General features: G+C 36.8%; 1 protein-coding gene across 14 annotated transcripts in view; it reads left to right on the top strand.

The window, feature by feature from the left end:
* col13a1 (collagen, type XIII, alpha 1) overlaps window positions 1-20,760 on the top strand; it is a 273,440-nt gene that overhangs the window by 71,362 nt on the left and 181,318 nt on the right. For 11 of the 14 annotated variants that reach the window (XM_039755074.1, XM_039755064.1, XM_039755023.1 and 8 more), the window contains exon 3: window positions 20,660-20,704. The exons of the other annotated variants lie outside the window; for them this stretch is intronic. In XM_039755074.1, coding sequence (XP_039611008.1) covers window positions 20,660-20,704 — 45 coding nt within the window. The remainder of the gene's footprint in view (window positions 1-20,659; window positions 20,705-20,760) is intronic. 14 annotated transcript variants of the gene reach the window in all.

The following is a 20,760-nucleotide window of genomic DNA, read 5'->3' as shown; positions in this document are numbered from 1 at the left end:
TTTATATTGTCTGCAGCTTTGGAAGTATACCTTATTGCAACTGGGAGGTGATTGCCAAATCATATCACTGGATAGGATGCATATTTCATAGCACTGATAATATATTATACATACGACTACCCAATAATTGCCCAGGTACACTTCTCAAAAATATGTTTATATGCATTATGAACTCCGAAGATAAAAGCAATGAAAAGATAAGTCACGCACTTTTTGGCAAATATGTTTTTCTTAAGAAAAAGAAAATGTCAGTAATAAGAGTAAAGGTCGGTAAACTTAAACAAGACTGAAATTATGACCTTAATCTTAGAAGATCAGAGCGCAAAGCCTATAGTATTTAGCCACTGCTGGAATGCTTCCCTTTATACTGCTGCATTATGTAGCTAGAAGTGACCGAATGATCAAATGACACCTGGCAACAGAACACACATGAACATCATAGCATTCAAGAACCCCTGCAAGCTGGAGCTGCAGAGCATGACCGTCACACTTCCCAGGAAACTGGCTTTGAAAGGAAAGCAAAAGTGCAGAGGCACTAAAGATCACAGCTAGCAGGCAAGATCATTCTTTGAATCCATAACCTTTACAGAGGGCAACATGGTGCACCGTTAGCCAGAACAGGTGGAAGAGCTCTATCTCTGGATAAGAGAGAGCACAATACTACTGTTTTCAGTAAATAGACGTGAATACCTGAAACAAACCAGGCAAGGCCAGTCTCTAAGTGGCAGGACATCTCTGGGGGGCAATTTTATATTGACCAGTAAAATCTGATATCAGTCTCCTTACGAATGCAGAAAGCAATAAAGAACAGCAACATTTATACTTAACCACAAATATGGTTTACAATCTACAGATATCTTTTGAAATGTCAATTACTTCAGAAATAACTTGTGGTTTAAATATGATCTTAAAACTCCTCTTCACGTAGCAATAGGATAAACATTTTACTTCTCTTTATTACTGTAATTGTAAATGTATGTTATGCTTATAAATGTTAAAAGGGTGTTTTCACTTTATTGTTTGAAAGTGATTAATCTAGGTAAGAGATCCAAGTCTGTCTTTAATGAAGGGTGTCATAGCAGAAAATATTAAAGATGAAATAATTTGAATAATCTGTTCAAATGGAATAATGTCTGTGGAAGTACTTTTGGAAAATTTCACCCAGTGCAATCTCTGGAAAACAATTCTGGGAGCATAAAATAGCATTGAAGATATTATGTGATTCTTGCAGTGTTTTCAGTAATCCCAAAAATGATAACCAGAGTATGTAGTCATTGAAATGCCTAGTTGGTATTTTTACCTATGGAGACTTATAATATCAAAATACATTACAATTTTGTATAAATGTTTCTTTTACAGCTGGAGCACAGGCAGGTTAATGACTTGCATAGGGTCATATGACAAATCAGTGGCAGTAATTAAATGAACTACTTTGTGTTATAAAGTCTTGTCCCCCAAGTGCATAGGAGCAAAGCCTTTTCTAAAAGACTGAAACATTTTGAGAACCCAGAACTGAAATTACAGGTCAGGTCAGATCAGGTTGGGGAGCATGCACTGTTACAGAGTATTGCTGCACCCACCACACGACGAAACAGCTCAGTATCCTGGTTGGTCACCCCAAAGGCAGACACATGGTCCAGTCCCACCTTCCAGAAATGACCATCTAGCCAGGTGTTACATGGACGTCCCCTTGGCCTGGTCCAGCCACTCGGGTCCTCAACAGTGAAGATCCTGTCAGCTAGATCATCCATGGAGAATCGCGCCACATGGCTCTATTGCCGTAACTGACTCTCCCTCAAAATGCACGTAATATGCCTCATTAGGGACTCCACGAGCAACTGCAAATTCAACACAAAGTCAAACCAGCTGTTACCAAGGATTCTCTGAAGAGACACAGTACCAAAGGTCTTTTGTCTAATTGAAATTACACATGTAGACAATTCACGTAAAACAAAATAGGTAATTTACAAACTGTCATTCAATTCATTGGCAGAAGTTTTTAAGTAACACATAATAAACAGCCTGATTAACAAACATCTTAAAATTTAGATGATGTCATTTAAAAACTGCAAATTAGTGACGAACTCCACAAATAACTCCAGCAACATTTATTCCTTCTAAAGGTGAATCACGTTCTCAAGGAAATCCGTGGAAATTAAGTGCATTTAAAACTGAAATCAGGAAGCACTTCTTTACATAAAGAATTGTGGGACACTGAAACGAACTACCGAGACATATAGTTGAAGCAGAAACCTTTTGAATCTGGATGACATATTGGGACATCTTATCTATTAGCTAAACAAACAGGTTTGATGTACTGAATGATCTCCTCTAATTTGCCAAATTTCTTATGTTCCTATAAATACATGTGAGCGTGGTATTTTGACAAAGGGTATTGGAAACAAATTAACCTGTGTATGAATTTTTTATTTATTTACTTTTTTTTACAAATTTTACAGGCCTAAAGACATTGTGAAATATCCTTGCACATCATGCCACAAAAAATAGCATTGGCCATTTAAGTTTTTGACATCTACATAAGTGGTGTTTAATTAAGCATAACCCAATACAAGGGCTAAAGCACAAGCTGAATTATACACATATTGTACAATAAAACCATAAAGAAAAATGTTAGATTTGTTTTCAACTAAAACTAACTAGAAGGACATAGTGTGTGATCTGACTGTTTTATAGATATTGCCTTTTGTTTTCATTAGTTATAAAGTTGAAAGGTTACATCTTCAGCTTCCTCTTTTTTTGTGCCTGGTCTATATAAGATTACAAAGGTGAAATGGCTAAAAAGCATGAACAGTGCCACATAACAAAAAAGCTCAAATAAAAATAAGAATTTGGTGAAAAATGTAAAATGTTTCCGTTTTTTTGGGGAATCAGTTTGAGTTTTTCTCTTCTTCTAATGATGTTTTTCGATTATCAGTCACTTAACAGCTGCCTTTGTATATATGTGTTTCAACCTAGAAGTATCACAAATCAGCCTTAGTGCAGATTTATTTACCTATGTTATATTAACTGTGTAGTTTTGTTAGTGTAAGTTATGGAAAGAGTCATTGATTAATTTTATGCCTTCACATATTTAATTTTTAAAAATGTTGTTTTATTTTACTGTTTTACTGTATATTCCGTGCAATGCATTGGGTGTTCTGCATGCATAAGCCCACGTATGCACAGTTGCCACCTTACGTGTGTTTGATACATTCAACTTTTGGTTGACTCTGGGGTGGGTGAGTAAAAGTGCTAAGTTGTGGTGTTATGTTGGTTAGGATGAAGTTCTGCTTGCTCTGGTCTATCTATATGCAGTCTCAGATAAATCAAAAATACTTCTGTTTTATTTGTATTGTAATCATGCATCATCCCTACCACTCCTCCCTACCGTCCCCCAAAAAGCATTGGTCTCCCCGCTGAATTTATTCTGGTGCTGATTCTGCTAAAAAGGGATCCGTCAATTGGCAGGTTGTAAGCATGATTTTTTCTCGTACTTGAAATTTACTATAAAGTTCATATAAAGCTTTCATTTCTCCTAATTGGCAAAAGCAGAGTCAGCACACCCCAAGAAATGTGGTCCTTTTGATTTTTTTTATAAAACTAGAAGTATCATTTAAATCATACAGGTAAAACACAGACATGACATAATGCAAGGATATCTTTGGTTCAAAAGGCATTGCCCGTTTATTGTTATATCTTTGAATTAAGGTGACTTGTAATGTATTGGCATCCCATCATGGTTTAGTACCAGCATTTGTTTTATACCTGTTAAGTTTTGTTTGTTATTTCACTGCCATTTTCAATACCAATTTTAGACATTGGAATATGTACATTTTGATTTTCATAATACTTTTTCATTAAAATTATATTTAATAAAGTTAAAATATTTTTACACTTTTATATACCTTTGTTTTTTCTGTGAGTACTGCCATTTTGTGGAGTTGTTGCTACTGCTTTGCTAAGGACAATCATTAGAGATCTGCAACACATGATGTCACTATCCCAATGGTATAAAGGTCACCACCGTACACTTCCCGATTATTCCAGTTTTCTGAGAAAACAAAAAGATTTTGTATACAATTTTATAGTTACTGCTGTCTGGGAAGACAAACCTAGCACAATGTTTTTCTGCTTTGATTTAGGGTTGCATTATTGACTTGACGAAAGATCGGTTTGACATCCTAACTCTCAAACTTCGCCTTGTATTCTGGTTCACATCTTCTTTTCTGATCTCTTAATTTCAAAAGTTACTGCCTTTTTCCCTCTGGCAGAATACTACCAATACTACCAGGAAAAGGTCTAGTTGCGACTCTGAACTAGATAAAATGGCCTTAAAAATAGATGGATAGATAAAGTAACTTAGTTATGCATTGCTTTCCAATTGTTACACTTTTAATTTTATCTTAATTTATAAACATTTCTTAAACTGTTTATAGGCAACTATGAAATATGGGGCTTGCATCCAAAGGAAGAGTGTTTAGGTGATTTTTACGAACGCTGCAGTCAATACATGGTCTTAGATTACTGTGTTTCCTCATAATGAAAAAGAACTCAGCCCAGACAAGAGAGGAGGAGAGTCTTACCACTGATTTTGAATCATGAACTTGTCCTGGCTTTTGGCACTGATGAGGATGTATACTTGCTGTTTAGACAATGAAGCCAAACACAGTAGGTTGATCAGGAAGTCATACATTCAATGAAGTGGAAGGGATTGTGTTTTCTGCTTATTAAGCATGTCCTTGAAATATGAGTAACAGACTGGCAGCAATGGGAAAAGCTAGCTAGATTATTTGTGTGCATGGATTTATGCAGTTGTTTTCACCAGGAAGTTATTTAACCCTGAGCTCAGTTTATTTCAGGATTGCATTCTTGAAGTCACAGGAAACTCAGAATAATAGGACACAGTGAAAAGAAAAAAGAAATGTACTTTAATGTTGATTTCATTGGCTTTATGACATACTGTGTTAAGACAGACCTGTCAGAAGTATGATTTATTTATTGCATTTCATTACTTGAGTCCCAAAAATTTCATCAAATTTAAACCTATAAAGGTTTCAAAAGCCACTAAGTAAAAAATGTTACTTTTTAAAAATTTTCGCACACCATTTTACTATAGCTGGGAATAATAATTTTAGATTCACAATTCTCTATCGCCAAATATGCCATTATTTAAACAAGCTGTAGCCCGGTATTTATCATTTTCACCTGTTATTACCTCTTGGAGGACTGTGCGTCGACGCAGTAGCAGCTTACTAGATCCAGCTCCTTGTGTTTCAATTGTGCCCTAATAATTATTAAATTATTAGTTTTTGCATTTTCCCTGTCTGTTTTTTTTTTTCTTCAAAAGATCCGCATGTTGGTCTAAATGGTGATTCTGTGGGTGTGTATGTGAGTGAGCCCAGTGGCAGACTGGTGGCTTGTTCAGGGGTTTGTTCCTGCCTTGTACCTAATGCTGCTCTACTAGGGTCTGGCCCCCTGTGACAATGATTTGGACCAAGTGGACATGAGAATGGAATGTTATACTACTCATGAGCTAAGGCTCAGAGTTATCGAGCTATAGATAGTGTGACTGCCAGGTCAGCACTAAGTGATCCAGACACAAGACCATTAAGTATATTTTGAAATTCAGACATGTCAGGTGTTATTTTATTAACTTTTCACTAAAATATATTCCAAGCTGTTAAAAAAAACAATATCTCCACCTAGATAATAGGGAATGTCTAATTATAAATAAGATATTATCCAGGGCACATTCTTAGATTGGGTTTGAATCCTCTCAGATGCATTGCTCTTTCCGATTTTTCTGGCCCTTCATTATACCTCTCTGTAGCCATTTGACTGTAAGGGGCTGGCTGAAAATCTTTAGATTTTCTAAATTTGGACTTCCCAGAATTCCTCCTTGTCATCTTTATGGGAAATGACAGCAACCTGTCTCGTGCCATTTTGAAGCTCAGGCCTAACCATTGGACCACAGTGCTCTCTGGGTTTTCTAGTTGGCATATTAAAAGAAGACAATAGAACTGGTAAAATCATCCTAAATATAGTTATAGAATAAGAGGTACATAGTCTAAGTGAACAGAAAAGCGATTGTTACAGCCAAAGACAAGAGTTAAACTATAGAATGGGCATTACTTGTATTAGGTGAGATCTTGGATAAGAACAAAGAAACCCAAGTGTAAGTTGTAAATATATTTGAATTTCCTAGTACTGTTCCTTCTTTTATATGTGAGTTTAAAGGGTTTATTGAGTCATTATTGTCATGTGAACAGAGTACAATGAAATTCTTGCTTATAGTATGCAATAATTGGCAGGATTTACATGAAGTTATAATTACTAAAAGTCACACCAATCCTTTAAATTCCAAGATGTAGTATATAATCCTTCAGCCTACCAAAGCTTAGTGAGCTTCAAACTAAAAAAAAAACTCACTATTGATATGAGAAATTGCCCAAATCAAAAGTAAGAAGGGTAACCATTTCATTGAAAAAAAGAAGTGCCCTAAATGACAATCCAAAGTACAGCTGGCAAAACTATAAAAATGTCATTCTGGACTGAAGTTTAAGCTTACAACTACCCTGAATAGCGAATAAAGCTATGGTATGTGGCAATGGTTGGGGCCACACACAGACAGGACAGCATGGTGATCTGATTCAATTTTGTGACCCCTTCCCTCAGAGTCATGTGACCCTCCTTGGGGATGGATATTTGCAACTTAGTTATTTCAGGAAAGAGTATGAACACGTGAAGCATTTAGTATGTACACACATGAATAGGCATCCTTTGCTTAAAGTAATAATAATTTTGCAATACACAACTGTAAATATATTTTATTTACTGTAATATGCAGCACTGTAATACAGAAGGCTTGATTATGTTTATCAGTATTTTTGAAAGGTGTCACAATAGTACAGTGGACATTGTTGTCACCACTCAATGTCTGGACCATAGTTCAATTTCTGCCTGCTAATTACCAGCTTCATGGGGAAAATTTAGGCAAGCGTGAAGATGCCCAATATTAGAACATTGTTATGGAAAAGTGTGCCATCTACAGGTTGTCCTACAAGGGATTTTTAAGTCAAAATCAAAACATAAATACCAGATAACCACTTTGTTTTAATGTAGAATATCAGAATGAATAACTTGGTATCACTGAAATCATAGGTCAGCAAGGGTCATCTTCATTGGCATTCTCCTCAATAGTGAATTTCAGGGATTAATTTTCCATAATCCACGCTACTTACTACTGAGGCTTGATAATTACATAAGTCATTTTTAGTTTATTTTCCTTAATACCATTATTCATAGTTATTCTGTCTATGTTTTTCTTCTTTCATCACAATTTCTTTCTCATACTTTATCTTAGCAAGTTCTTCTTATGGTACAGAAATGATTTTAAATGGGATGTATCTTGATCTACCTTTAGCAAGTTGGATTTGTTTGTCTTATTATCTTGCCATTAAATTCCCTACATGGTCTTTCACATCTACAGTATATTTCAAATGCCATCTTGGTATCTCAGTCTTAATTTCCATTTTTGAGGTCAAGATTTAAAGGCTTATTTAATCAATCTAGGCATATACCGTATTTTCTAAATTGATATAGGAAATTGTGTTATGCTCAGAAGATCTTCATTTCTGTTTCACAATAAATGTATTTCTTGTATAGCCATTATCACATAAATAAAACAAATAATGTATAACTAGTGGTAGATTGGAAGTCTTCATGTTAAATTATCCTCTACACTTACTGTATGTACATTCTAAGTAAGCTAAACTTCACTTTACCTGAAAATATTGCTGAAGCTGATGAATTTCAACAGATTTGGCCTAATGGGCAAGTCATACTTCTACATATGCAACATGAAATCTCCAGCTTGATATGCGTGTCTTGGAATGTGTTGGAGGCATTGCAATAGTGGACGCCCCCTGCAGCTCATTTAAGGCAGGGGGCCTCCAGACCAAAATGGCCCCCTCACCAGATCTCCACAGTCGGCCACAAAAATATATTTAATTTTTGCAAAAAGAAAAAGTGTTTTCTGTATTTTTAGGCTTCACAAGACTGGAAAAAAACTGGTGTGTCACAAAGCATGATTTTACAGGTAATAGACGGATGGAAGTGAGAAAATCTCCATAAGTTAGCAGAGATCCATCATGATAAGAAAAAGAAACTGCTGCCCATGTCATAAATGAAGCAGCTTATTGTTGTAAATAAAAGAGAAAAACACAGAAAAAAATTAGGGGTAGTCACCCCATATACTTGGAAATTCAGATTGAATAAGAGCAAAAAAATCACCAATATGTCTTGGACCTGAGTCCAAAATAGAACTAATTTATTGTTAGCAAGATCGCATCTTTATAGTTGGGCAGAGAAGAGAACTGGAAGTGGAATCATCAGGCCCCAAACTGAAAATGATGTTGACAGACTCAGGTGTGGTTTCACTCAGGTAGTCTGCAGGAGAAAGAAAGAAAGAAAGAAAGAAAGAAAGAAAGAAAGAAAGAAAGAAAGAAAGAAAGAAAGAAAGAAAGAAAGGGTTAGTGCTCAATGACACCCCCTAGTCCGGCAGGGGATTACCATCTTTCATACCCTTTAGCTGCTTCCCATACACATGTGAGTGACACTGTACATCAGGTGAATCAACCTTTGTGGCGTGTGTGACACGAAATGCTTCTTCTGCCTGCCCTTTTCACACAGATATATCCTGCATAATAATGTGCCATGTCACAAAACATTCATAATCTCAAGTGGTTCCATAAACATGACATTTACTTCATCTTACTCCAATCCAATTAGGCCAAGTCCCCTTAACCTAATTGAAAACCTTTGGCTTTAGGTGGAATGAATGGTAGAAATATGAAAAAACTTTTAATTGATACTAGTTATGAAAAACACAAACAACCTGAAAACCAACAACATGGATATCTATCACCCATCATCTTTTCCAAACCAGCCACACCAAGTTTCCATTGGCATTATGTTTTTTAAGCTGATCAGGAGATAAAAAGATTTATTTTTCTTGAAGACCAAGAAATAAACTCAAACACAAAGGGAAAACATTTCGGAGTGCAAAAAATTGTTTTTCTAACTGGAGGGATTAACCATAATGATAGTTAGAATAGAATTGCAAAAGTTATTCATCAAGAAAATCTTTTTTAATAACCAAATAAAAAAGGAGCAGGAATGAAAATCAGAATTTATATTCCTTAACTGATTCACTGGTTGAACTGATATTGCAGTAAAAGCAGCTGATGCCACTGCATCATACTTTATTAGCTCACATCAGGAGGGCAGTCCCTAGCAACCAGACAATATACCATAGCAACTCATTGTCTGTTTGCAGTGGCTTTCAAGATGAGGATATGATGCAGTCAGGAATAAGGTGAATTAAAAAATGTTTTCAAACAAAGAAATACAATTCAAATTGAAACATGAAATTAAACCTTCGAAATATAAAACTTCCAGGTCAGGTCAGGTTAGGGAGCACCACACGACGAAACAGCTTGTGGTCCTGGTTGGCAACCCCTCAGGCAGACACACAGTCCAGTCCCACCCTCTGGAAATGACCATCTATCTACCGCAGCCAGGTGCTATGTGGGCATCCCCTTGGTCTGGTCAAGCTAAACAGTGAGGATCCTGTAAGCTGGATCACCCTCGGGGAATCATGCCACACGGCAGTAGTGCCATAACTGACACTCCCTCACAATGCAGATAATGTGCCTCATTCGGGACTCCATGAGCAACCGCTCATTCGACACAAAGTCAAACTAATGGTACCCAAGGATTCTCCAAAGAGACAGTACTAAAGGAGTCCAGTCTTCATCTCAGGTCACTGGATAGCGTCCATGTCTCGCAACCATATAGCAAGACTGGAAGCACCAAAGATTAAAGACTTGGTACTTCATCCTTTTGCATAGATATCGGGATAGCCATACACCCCTTTCAAGAGACCTCATGATCCCCCATGCTCTCCCAATCTGTCTACGGAATTCATACGAAGAGTCACCGGAGACATGAATGTCAACACTCCGCAGACAGACACACTGCTGATGGCTGTGCCCAAGAGGTCATTAAAGGCCTGGATCTTGGTTTTTATCCAGGACACTCGCAAGCTCAGACACTGAGGCTCCCCTCTCAGTCTCTCGAGAGCCCTTTTCAGAGCCTCCATTGATTCTGCAAAGATCACAGCTTTGTCAGCAAAGTCAAGATCACCGAATCTTTCTTCACCAACAGATGCCCCACAGTCGTTGGACCCCACAACCCTGCCTAAAACCCAGTCCATGCAAGCATTGAATAGTGTAGGAACAAAAACACGCACCTGACGAAATCCAGAATCAAAAGGGAAAAACGCAAAGGTTCTGCCTCCACTCTGGGTACTGGATATCATGTCTGGCCTGTACACTGGCACACTGGTATAAAACATCCATAGACTAAAAAAGAAAATATTGAGAATACAAAGGAATTAAACAGACCGTAAAGATTTCCTAGTTCTCAACAACACTAGCTTACGAACATTTTATGGTTTTTGTTTTGCCCTCTGTACCATATTTTCCAATAATTCCTTCATATTTGCAACTTTCATTTTCTGCTGAGTTTATTGTGTCAGACTTTGAACTAGCTTGCTTGCTAATGACTTGGTAAGGAAATGCACTTAACCTTCTCTTAACTTTCTCTTCTGCTACCAGCTAGTTAGGCAGAAAAATGTTTAACACATTAGTTTGGCTGTGAGTTGGCTATGACAAGATTTGCACAATACTGAAATTTGGAAAATTTTTCAAAGCTTCTTTTGTCAGACTACATATATTATCTCTAAATACAATCTAAATTCTTTGTGTTGCAAGGCATCATCATAGTGCTGCAGCTGGGAGTGGGTGGTCAAGAAAAAAGATATGAGCTGAATAATTTAACACTAGAATTACCAGAGCCTATGAAAAAACTCGTAATTCCGACCCACTTTAAATCGCTTCTTAAAATCGTTCACAGCTCTCCACCAGCGTCTTTTGTCATCTAAATGTGCTGATAAAAATCAGGCTGCAAACAGCCGGCTATTCCATCCCCCACCGACTTAGAACGTGCACAAACTTCTCTCAGCTCAGGCCTTGATTGATTATCTGGGAGTGAAGTGGAGTTTTAGAGTGGAAATAATAGATCATTATTTGGAACACACGCATTTCACGTGTGTTCCGTTTCTACAGTAATCCGTGTAAACACATTTTTAAAACAGAAACGTTTTTCATATTGTAGTAGCAAATGACAAAATGTAAGTATAAACTATATAATGTATGAAGCCTGAAGTCCAAATATCAAACACTTCTACAAAAGGTACAAATAAAATAGAACAAATATGCTTTTATTCAAAAAAATATTCTGCAGTTATATTTTTGAATAAAAGCATACTAGTTTTTTCGTAGGCTCTGGTAATTCTAGTGTTAAGTTCTTCAAAAGATGTTTTTGTACCTCGCTTAGTGAGAAATTGTGTTTTAGTGGAGGCAGGTAAATACATCTCTAATGTTGAAAAGGCCTTCAAAAATCATGATTTGAAACCCTTGACAAAATAAAAAATATGCATACTTTTTTCTACTGTGACTTATGAGAGTGGAGACCTGCTGCAATATCTCATCAAAAGTTTTAGGATACTATAATCATACATTAGGCACTTCAGGTCTAAGTCATCACTCATCATGCACCTCCTGATAAAGAATGAGCTAAGCTATCATTCGCTGCTGGAGTTACAACTGACAGGTGAGTGACAAATGGATTTTTGTTTGTCAGCATATTTGGCCTTCGGATACAGTCTAATTTGCTAAGCTTTAAGTAAATTTACACACCACAAGATAGTCCTTAAAGAAATGCTTTCTTGTAGGAGTCCCACAGGAGTTACAGCACTTGCCTTCTGCTGTGTGGGACATAATTTTAGTGCCGTGAGTGGAGTGGAGTGGGTAAGAATAAAGTTGGAATAAATATAGTTAGAATAAAATTGGCTCTGAGTTTAAGTGAAGATGAAAACCTGTAGGACATGGGCAAGAGCAGGGTCAAAAACGATTAGCCCTGTGCAGCCCTGTAGTGTGAATATTTCCAAAAGACTTTATTGAAAAATACTCCAACTGAAGATTATTATCATTAAGAAATTTAAAAAAATATATAAAATAGCAATATTGTGTTATTTCCACTCCCTATAAAGGGGACAATATGAATTATTTATCAAATAGGCAAACCTTAATTATGGACTAATGTGGATAAGACTTGTATTGTTATGCCGATTGCCTGTTAAGCTAAGTAGATCATGGGTTCGCGTCCCAGGTCCTTCCTGCATGGATAGCACTTGGAGTAGTGAGAAAAGTGCTATATAAATGTAAACAATTATTATTGTTATTAAACTAGAGGGCCTTGCATCCTGCACACTTCTCTCTCTAACCTCTGGGGGCTATCATAACTGAGCCACTCGAAGGGTGTTAGGGTGCCCCTCTTTTAGAGAAAGCGATTATATTTAAAGAGTTTGGATATAGAAGAGTATGCGGGGCATGGGAGGAAGATGACTTGGTCCTTAGTTATGATAGACAGAAAATTAGTGACTTGAGTATTTTGCTACAACTGTCTATTTTACATACCAATGAATAATAAAACGTAGTAAAAAGTAAAAACGTGAAACTTAATAAAAAGTAAATAAAAAATTAAATTACATTGCCTCATCAAAAACAATATTATGAATTGATTTATCCTCTAACTTACATTCTATAAACGTTACTTTGTTGCATTTACATTTGCATATTGTTTGGGATATTTTTCTCTTTCTCGTTTATTGGACAATTCTCTTTGTTCTTGATTTTTATTATATACATCTCTTTTTTGTTCATTTTCTTTTTTCATTGTTCATTCTTAGCTCTTGCTGCTGTTTTTCTATCTCAATCTGAAATTCAACGTTCTTGAATAGGTTATTTGCTTTTCTGGTTTGCCGTTATAACTGACTGCATTGAAGAGCAAGTTAGCAGCACTGAGAGTGTCTTGGGGTGGTATGGAGAGAGGATGTGCACAGTATGAGTAATGATTGGATGAACAGTGTGGAGGGGAGTGGTGTATATTATTCTGTTTTGTTTGTCAGTGCTAATGTGCCATCTGCTGTGCTCAGTTTCTTGGTATTATGCAAAGAATCCTGGAATACCTGTCTAGTAACATCTTAAAAAACATCATTACACAATGTAGCTAATATTGTTGTAACATCTGAATATTAAGACAAAAGCAAAATAGTCTTAGCAGCAAGCAGTAACTCATATATTCATTTTCTTAGAGCTGCTTATTCCACTAAAGGTTTTGAGAGGTTGGAGTGTATCTATATCGCACTGGGTGCAAAGCCCACGCTCACTCAAATGAGGCCAAATTAAAGGTGCAAAATAATCGAATCCGTATATCCTGAGGATATAAAAGAAAATTATAGCATCTGACGAATATCCACAAAAACTAAATATGCAAACTGCACACTGACAGCGATAGGCAAAAACTGAATATCTGGACACTGAAGCTGTATGACAGCACAATTAGGATATTAACAATACCAGCATCTTCCTAATTATTTCCCCATCTATGCATTTTGTGAACCTGATTAATGCAGTTTAAGATTTATGGGGAGCTGGAAATTATCTTGAATAATTACTTAGTTAAAACAAAATTCTGTAAGAAAAATTTTCCCCTTGCACTTTTGCCATTCACATGGGGGGGAAGCTTTTCGTCCTGGAGGATCATTCAGCTATTTAATGTTGAAAATGCACGTTCTTCTTGCATAAATGAGCTCTCTTTTGGTTTAGGCATCTTAGGCATTAAAAGTTAAGATGCTATAACTTTATAGTTATTTTTATTTATTATTTATTTTGTGCAAAAACTGATATACTTAATGAATATTTGCTTTTACTGTATGTAATGAGGATTCCATCTGTTAAAATGCAGTAGTGAGCTTTCTTTCAAATAATTTGTAGGATATTTATTTTGTATGCTCACACAATTAGCAAAGGTAACATAAATCAGTATGTTGAATATTCCAGATATTAGCAGATCAGCACAGAAATGTGTCTTGTGTGTGCTGACAAGACTTACAGGATTAATGTTGCGTAAATCATGTTTTTTTATACTCTAGTTTGACACTCATGGTAGGTTTTTTCTTAATTTGTTCTGCATTGCTTACGAATCACGTATATTGCTGTTTGATGCTCTTAAGAACGTAAGACAGTTTTGAAAGATGTTTGCTTTGCATATACACATTGCAGCTGATGCAAAAAATGTCCCTAAACAGGCAGTAAGTCATTTTGTGAAAACAGAAATTGAAATAACTCAGTGAATAGAATTTTATTTCATTTCAGCAAAAAAAAGGAAAATGCACTTTTTAATGATTGTTTGTCATAGTTGTTTCTTTATTAATTGTAACTTTGTATTAACTATAAGTTATTGTCTCAATAATGGAAAATAGAACATATCATAGATATCAGACAGCAATATGCTTTGTTTTACAATTTGCAGAGAAGATCAGATTCTAAGGCACCACCTTCAAAATGTCTGAATCTGTCTAAATTCTGATTATTCTGAGCAAATTGGGGAGAAGGAGCAGACTCGACACAGGCAGTGCTCAAGATTCTGTATGTTTGAGACTGATGTTTATTCCTTATTTTGTCTTATGCAAGCTCAGTATATTTACAGAATCAACAATTCTTTTCTTTAATTTTGTCTTATCTTTTCTTTCTCTCGGATATTTATAATTTTATTTTTTTATGTTTACTATAGCAGTTGCATTATGGACCTATTTTATTTTCTACTAAGAATTTGCTACAGAGTTGGTTAATGAAATTATCATGGAGCCATAGAATGGCAATGTGCTGCTTGTTGGTCGGACATACAAATTCGAATTTCACTGTACTCTGCACACAAGACAACGCAACTGTCATTACTACTACTCACTTGTGTATAATGCTACAGGTTAGGTTTCAGCACACTGTCCTCCTATAGTAACTGAAAGAGATAGATGGATGGGATGTTACATTTACAATTAAGATAATTCATATGTACATCTTATGCTGTGATATGAATTAATGTTAAAGAGCATAATAACAATTTTATTTTAATGCTTTATTTTGCATGAAAAACTAACCATGTCTCAGTTTACAAATACACCATTCTTGTTATATCTTCATTTTTGGTTATTTGGTATCATTTTATTCACAAAAATAGATTTTTTTTTATTTAAGAATATATAACAGAAGAGAATACAGTGGGTTTACCTGAGGCAATTAAATGATTTCCTCATTTATGGAATTTTGTCTAGGCTTCAGCATGTGTTGAGCCTGCAGTGCATCATGGTTCTGCCTGCAGCTTAATCAGATGAGACAAGAAAGCAACCTAAGGGGAGAAACTGTTATGCTAAGGGGGCTGGGAACTCATCCATCACCAACATTTTAACTACATTTGTTGAAATATTTAAAGTATTAGTATAGTATATACTCATGCAAAATTATATATATATATATATATATATACATATATACTATTTGTACAAGTATATGCACATGTACAGTTAGTACATGTACAATTATTTTTGCAATATCTGAAGCTGAATGTAAAGTGTGCAAACATAGGACAAGTAATAACAAAATCACAGTATGTTAAAAAATAAAGTATACCCAACTGTATATCTCAGTAGTGAACAAAAAGTATTTGGCACAGATGATGTTAAAAGTTTCATGTCTCAGTGAGTTACAGCACACTCCAGTGTGCACCAAGTCAGTGTAATATTCTTATGGCCCTAATGTACTGATGGCATTGAGCAAAACAATCAACTAAATATTTAGTTAACTATGGATGTAGTAGGGCGGCATGGTGGCGCAGTGGTAGCGCTGCTGCCTCGCAGTTAGGAGACCCGGGTTCGCTTTCCGGGTCCTCCCTGCGTGGAGTTTGCATGTTCTCCCCGTGTCTGCGTGGGTTTCCTCCCACAATCCAAAGACATGCAGGTTAGGTGGATTGGCGATTCTAAATTGGCCCTAGTGTGTGCTTGGTGTGTTTGTGTGTGTCCTGCGGTGGGTTGGCACCCTGCCCTGGATTGGTTCCTGCCTTGTGCCCTGTGTTAGCTGGGATTGGCTCCAGCAGACCCCCGTGACCCTGTATTTGGATTCAGCGGGTTAGAAAATGGATGGATGGATGGATGTAGTGTACACTCAACAGGTCCAGTACAGTCTGTGCCATCTGGGCATTACAATCTTGGATCCAAAATAGGAAAACTAAAGTAAAGTTTCTCCTCAATAAATGAGTCTTCCATGTGCAGTGTTCTTTTTAAGCAGACATTTTACAATCTGCACTTTAAACATGTTTCTTCTTATTGTTACATAAGTAAGTAGTCCACAATAACCCACTATATAAGCAATTCAGCCATTAGTAGTAGTAGTAGTAGTAATAGTAGTAGCGTTAAGAGGTAGTAGTACTACTTGTACTATTGTTACAACTAGCTGCTTATGGTGCAACTTCAGTGCCTTTCAGTCATTTTGTAGCTCATTTATTCCATTTACTGTAGAGTCTTGTCAACCAACTCCAGACAAGGATGTAGTCCATTGGAGGAATTCAGAATCAGTATCTGTACAAGCAACACTGACAGTGGAACCAATCAACCCCATCTCGTCACCACCAGAACTCTTAAACGTGAGGTCACCTTGTGGCATATTGGGAGGATCACTTAAGCTAAACCTTAGATTATCATGTTCCTATTTCCATCCATCTCCTTAATCTCTTCAGCTGTTAAATTTTAAGGATGGTATAATACCACCACATATGAACCACAGATCTTAATTTTAACTATCCAAGAAAACTCTGTTGAAATGTTTTGAAGTCTATTTCTATGTACTGCATGTTTTAAAGTCATTCTGCCTTTCTTGGCCCCTGGCATTGGCTGCTTCATGAAGATTTAGCAGCCAAGGTAAGTTAAAACATTTCAACAACAAATCTGTTTTTTATAAAAAGTTATTAATAGGTTGGACTGAAAGTAGAATGAAAGATGAGTGTTGTGCTGCCTTTCAGGAATCACTATTCTGTTCCACTGTATAGACAAGTTTATAATATCTTTCAAAGGGCTGTCACTAAAGATATTTTGTCTCCATCAGAAATGTTTTATTATGAAAAATAGGATACATTACTGTGAGGAGAAATGAATGCCTTTAAGAACGACTACATTTCTGTGTAGCCACATGTGGGGATTCCACCAACCAACACACACATAATTTCCCATTTCCAGACATATGGAAATGTTTTTAATAATAAAATAAAGGCTGCCAAAAATCAATAATCAGGGTGGATGAAAAAGTGAAGTTTTATGTCAGTCCCTAGTTAACAGAATAAGGGTCTCTTGAGCACAATAATAATGAGTTCAACTTCCCTTCAGGAAAGTAGTAGTCTTCCTTTAGTCAGGTCATAGTTTATAGAAATTTGGGCCTTGGATGAATTTTGTTTTGCTATTGCAGCCAGCAGAGAAAATGCTAGTGACTGGTTAACAGCTCATTGTTTACTGGACTAGGTAAGATTTTGACATTTTCTTGTTCCTTTCACAGTTGCGTCCTTTATTGCCTTTGATTATTTCCTGAAAAGAAATAACATCTTTCAGGGAATTTTGAGTCCTTCCTTTTTTTCCTCTAGTTTTCAAAATGCTCCCGACTCAATGTGTATGCAGAGAGAACTGTGATAATAGGGATCTCTTTTGAAGCCAGAATCTATATTTTAGAAGCAACATTTTACTCCTTCTCATCCAGTTACATTTACATCTTTCATCTTTACATCTGAAAATGTCAGAAAATATGTGAATTTTTTCAGTGGAATCAAATCACGATCTCTAAAACCACAAAAGGGGGGCACTCAATACAGTCTTACTGTACTTACTGTATCTGTATGGCAATGTGCTGTGCTAGACAAATCAAGCCTCGATCACTTCATCTGTCACTGGGAAATGTGGAAGCGAAGTGAATTACTTGTATGTATACTTTTCAACAAACTCTTTGAAACAGGGCTTGAAATTTGGGCAGATGTGCTTTCAAGGCATTGCTTTAATCTTTTTAGTATTTCTCTGGGCATCACTCCCTCATATCGCAAAACCTCACTGCGCTCGATGATCTGTTTTAATGTATCAGTTAGGCTTCTCTGATCTCATGGCTTTTTGAAATCACTTTGGATTAATGCTCAGCTCAGCTCACTATGTCTAAACCTAGGTGTTCTGCCTATATGAAACATTAAATTCCATGTCTTAAATGAAAACAGAGTGTATTTGGATAAAGGAAACAAAGAACTTGGTCAAAGCTGAACAGGATGAAAATGATAAAGTAAATTCCTTTATTCTTGGATTTTTAGAGCTGCATGACCTTGGTTCAGTATGGCTTCATAGCCATCTACAGTATAATTTTTTTTTACTCCAATTAGTTCAATTTTAATTATAAAATTGAATATAGTGCTATTCAAAATGAAAGAGCAGATTTCAAAAATGTGTTTCAAACAAACTGACAGAAAAACATTCCGCACATCACTGGATAGAGGAAAGTTCAAAGTTTAAAAATTCAACTTCAAGAAGAATTCAATGCCTTCATTTTCATGCAAGATGGTGCACCACCTCATTTCCACTTGGAGGTCCAGCGTTACCTGAACGACACCATTCCAGGACGATGGATTGGCATAGGTGGACAACAAAATCTTGCTCGTCATCTATGGCCTCCCAGGTCTCTGGACCTTAACCCCTGGGATTTTTATCTATGGGGGTAAATTAAAGAAAGAGTGTTTGTTGCACCTATGCCCACTAATCTTCAAGATTTGCAACATCAAATTGAGGAGACTGTGAATTCAGTAACTAGGGACCAGTTGACCCGTGTGAGGCAAGAAATGTTCCACCGTTTGGATGTTTGCTACACATGGCCCTCTGGTTGAGTGCCTTCAACCTCAAGGACCATAGGACCAAACTTTGAACTTTCCTCTATCCAGTGATGTGTGGAATGTGTTTCTGTCTTATACAGTTTGCCAGTCAGTCAGTCATTGTCCAACCTGCTATATCCTAACACAGGGTCACGGGGGTCTGCTGGAGCCAATCCCAGCCAGCACAAGGCAGGAACAAATCCCAGGCAGGGCGCCAGCCCACCGCAGAGCACACACATCAAGCACACACTAGGGATAATTTAGGATCGCCAATGCACCTAACCTGCAGGTCTTTGGACTGCGTGAGGAAACCAGAGCACCCGGAGGAAACCCACGCAGACACGGGGAGAACATGCAAACTCCACGCAGGGAGGACCCAGGAAGAAAACCCAGGTCTCCTTACTGCAAGGCAGCCCTATACAGTTTGTTTGAAATAAATTTTTGAAATCTTCTCTTTCATTTTGAATAGCCCTGTACTTGAGACAAAAGCTGTCACCAAGTTCACTGGCATGATCTATACTTTACAATAAACATTTTTGTCTTCTTCCATGAAATCTGCTTTTTACTTAATAGTTGCATGCCATGTACCATAATATGTGTCAGACTGCAGTGCAGTGTTATTTTAAGAAAGGTATTATTCATCCATCCATCCATTATCCAACCCGCTATATCCTAACTACAGGGTCACGGGGTCAGCTCGAGTCAATCCCAGCCAACACAGGGCACAAGGCAGGAAACAAACCCTGGGCAGGGTGCCCGCCCACCACAGGGTATTATTCATTTCTTTATCAAATGCGTAGCTAATGAAGGCATAACCAGCATGTGAATCTTCAAGTCCATTCTATCTATATACTGTATTCACCTTTCTCAATTTCTCTTTCTCTCTCTGCCTCTCGGTGCAAGAGAGTGAGAGAAACCCAACAAAATCACCTGCTGTTAGCAAAACAACAAAAACATATGGCTGTAATGGGTTAAAGGACAATATCAATGGTCACAGGAGGACTGAAAAAACCTGTCTTGGCCTCAAGAATTCAGGTTCCTGTCAATTAACACTGATTACCATATTAGAAAAACTGTGAATCCATGTATCTCTCCTGCATGCTGTGATTAATGCATACTTTGTAATAGCTTGTGGTGTTTTTGTAGCACTTAATGGGGTGTTTGATATTTACAGAGCAATGCTTGCATGCCATTGCCAGATCCAGGGCATTGATATAAGGCATCTGTAAATGTGCTTTTATATCATAATACTTGAAATGCCCTGAAATATTTGCAGTAATTTGAGTGTGAATTCATCAAATTCAGTGGCTTCTTCTAATCACCAGTTTTCAATTTAAATGAGATGGTTACTTCTAGCACACGTGGAGAGCTGCCGCTTATTAATATACTGTACAAAGGCTATGATACACCTAGGAGGTGACATTGACAATCACCCCCCTCTGCCATACTTTTGACATGTTGTTGAGTCCATATACTGAAGAATTCAGGTTGTCCTGAGGGAAAATGTGAGCCCAACTGACAATTCGATAAATGTGCCTAATATTGTAACCACTTACTAAGTGTGTTTGTTTTTATACGATGCCAATATGGTAAAAACAGCCAGCAATTTAACAATTTAAAGGCAAGAATATAATAGGTGCCTCACTTATAAATACTAATTAATTTAAACAATTAAAGATTCACTTCTACAAAACTGCTCTCTAATTTGTTATCATCTAACAATTGACTAACTACCAAATATCTTTAAAACTAGGCCCTCCTGGAGCAAGGGGAAAGCGAGGTCGCAATGGGGATCCAGGTATGTCCCTTACTCTTTGTCACTCAGTGCAACTTCAAATGTTTTTAATTAATAGC

This window comes from Polypterus senegalus, chromosome 1 (genome assembly GCF_016835505.1).
Source record: "Polypterus senegalus isolate Bchr_013 chromosome 1, ASM1683550v1, whole genome shotgun sequence".
Taxonomy (NCBI): Eukaryota; Metazoa; Chordata; class Cladistia; order Polypteriformes; family Polypteridae; genus Polypterus; species Polypterus senegalus.
Note: the sequence above shows the minus strand (reverse complement) of the source record. Positions and strands in the feature narration are given on the sequence as shown.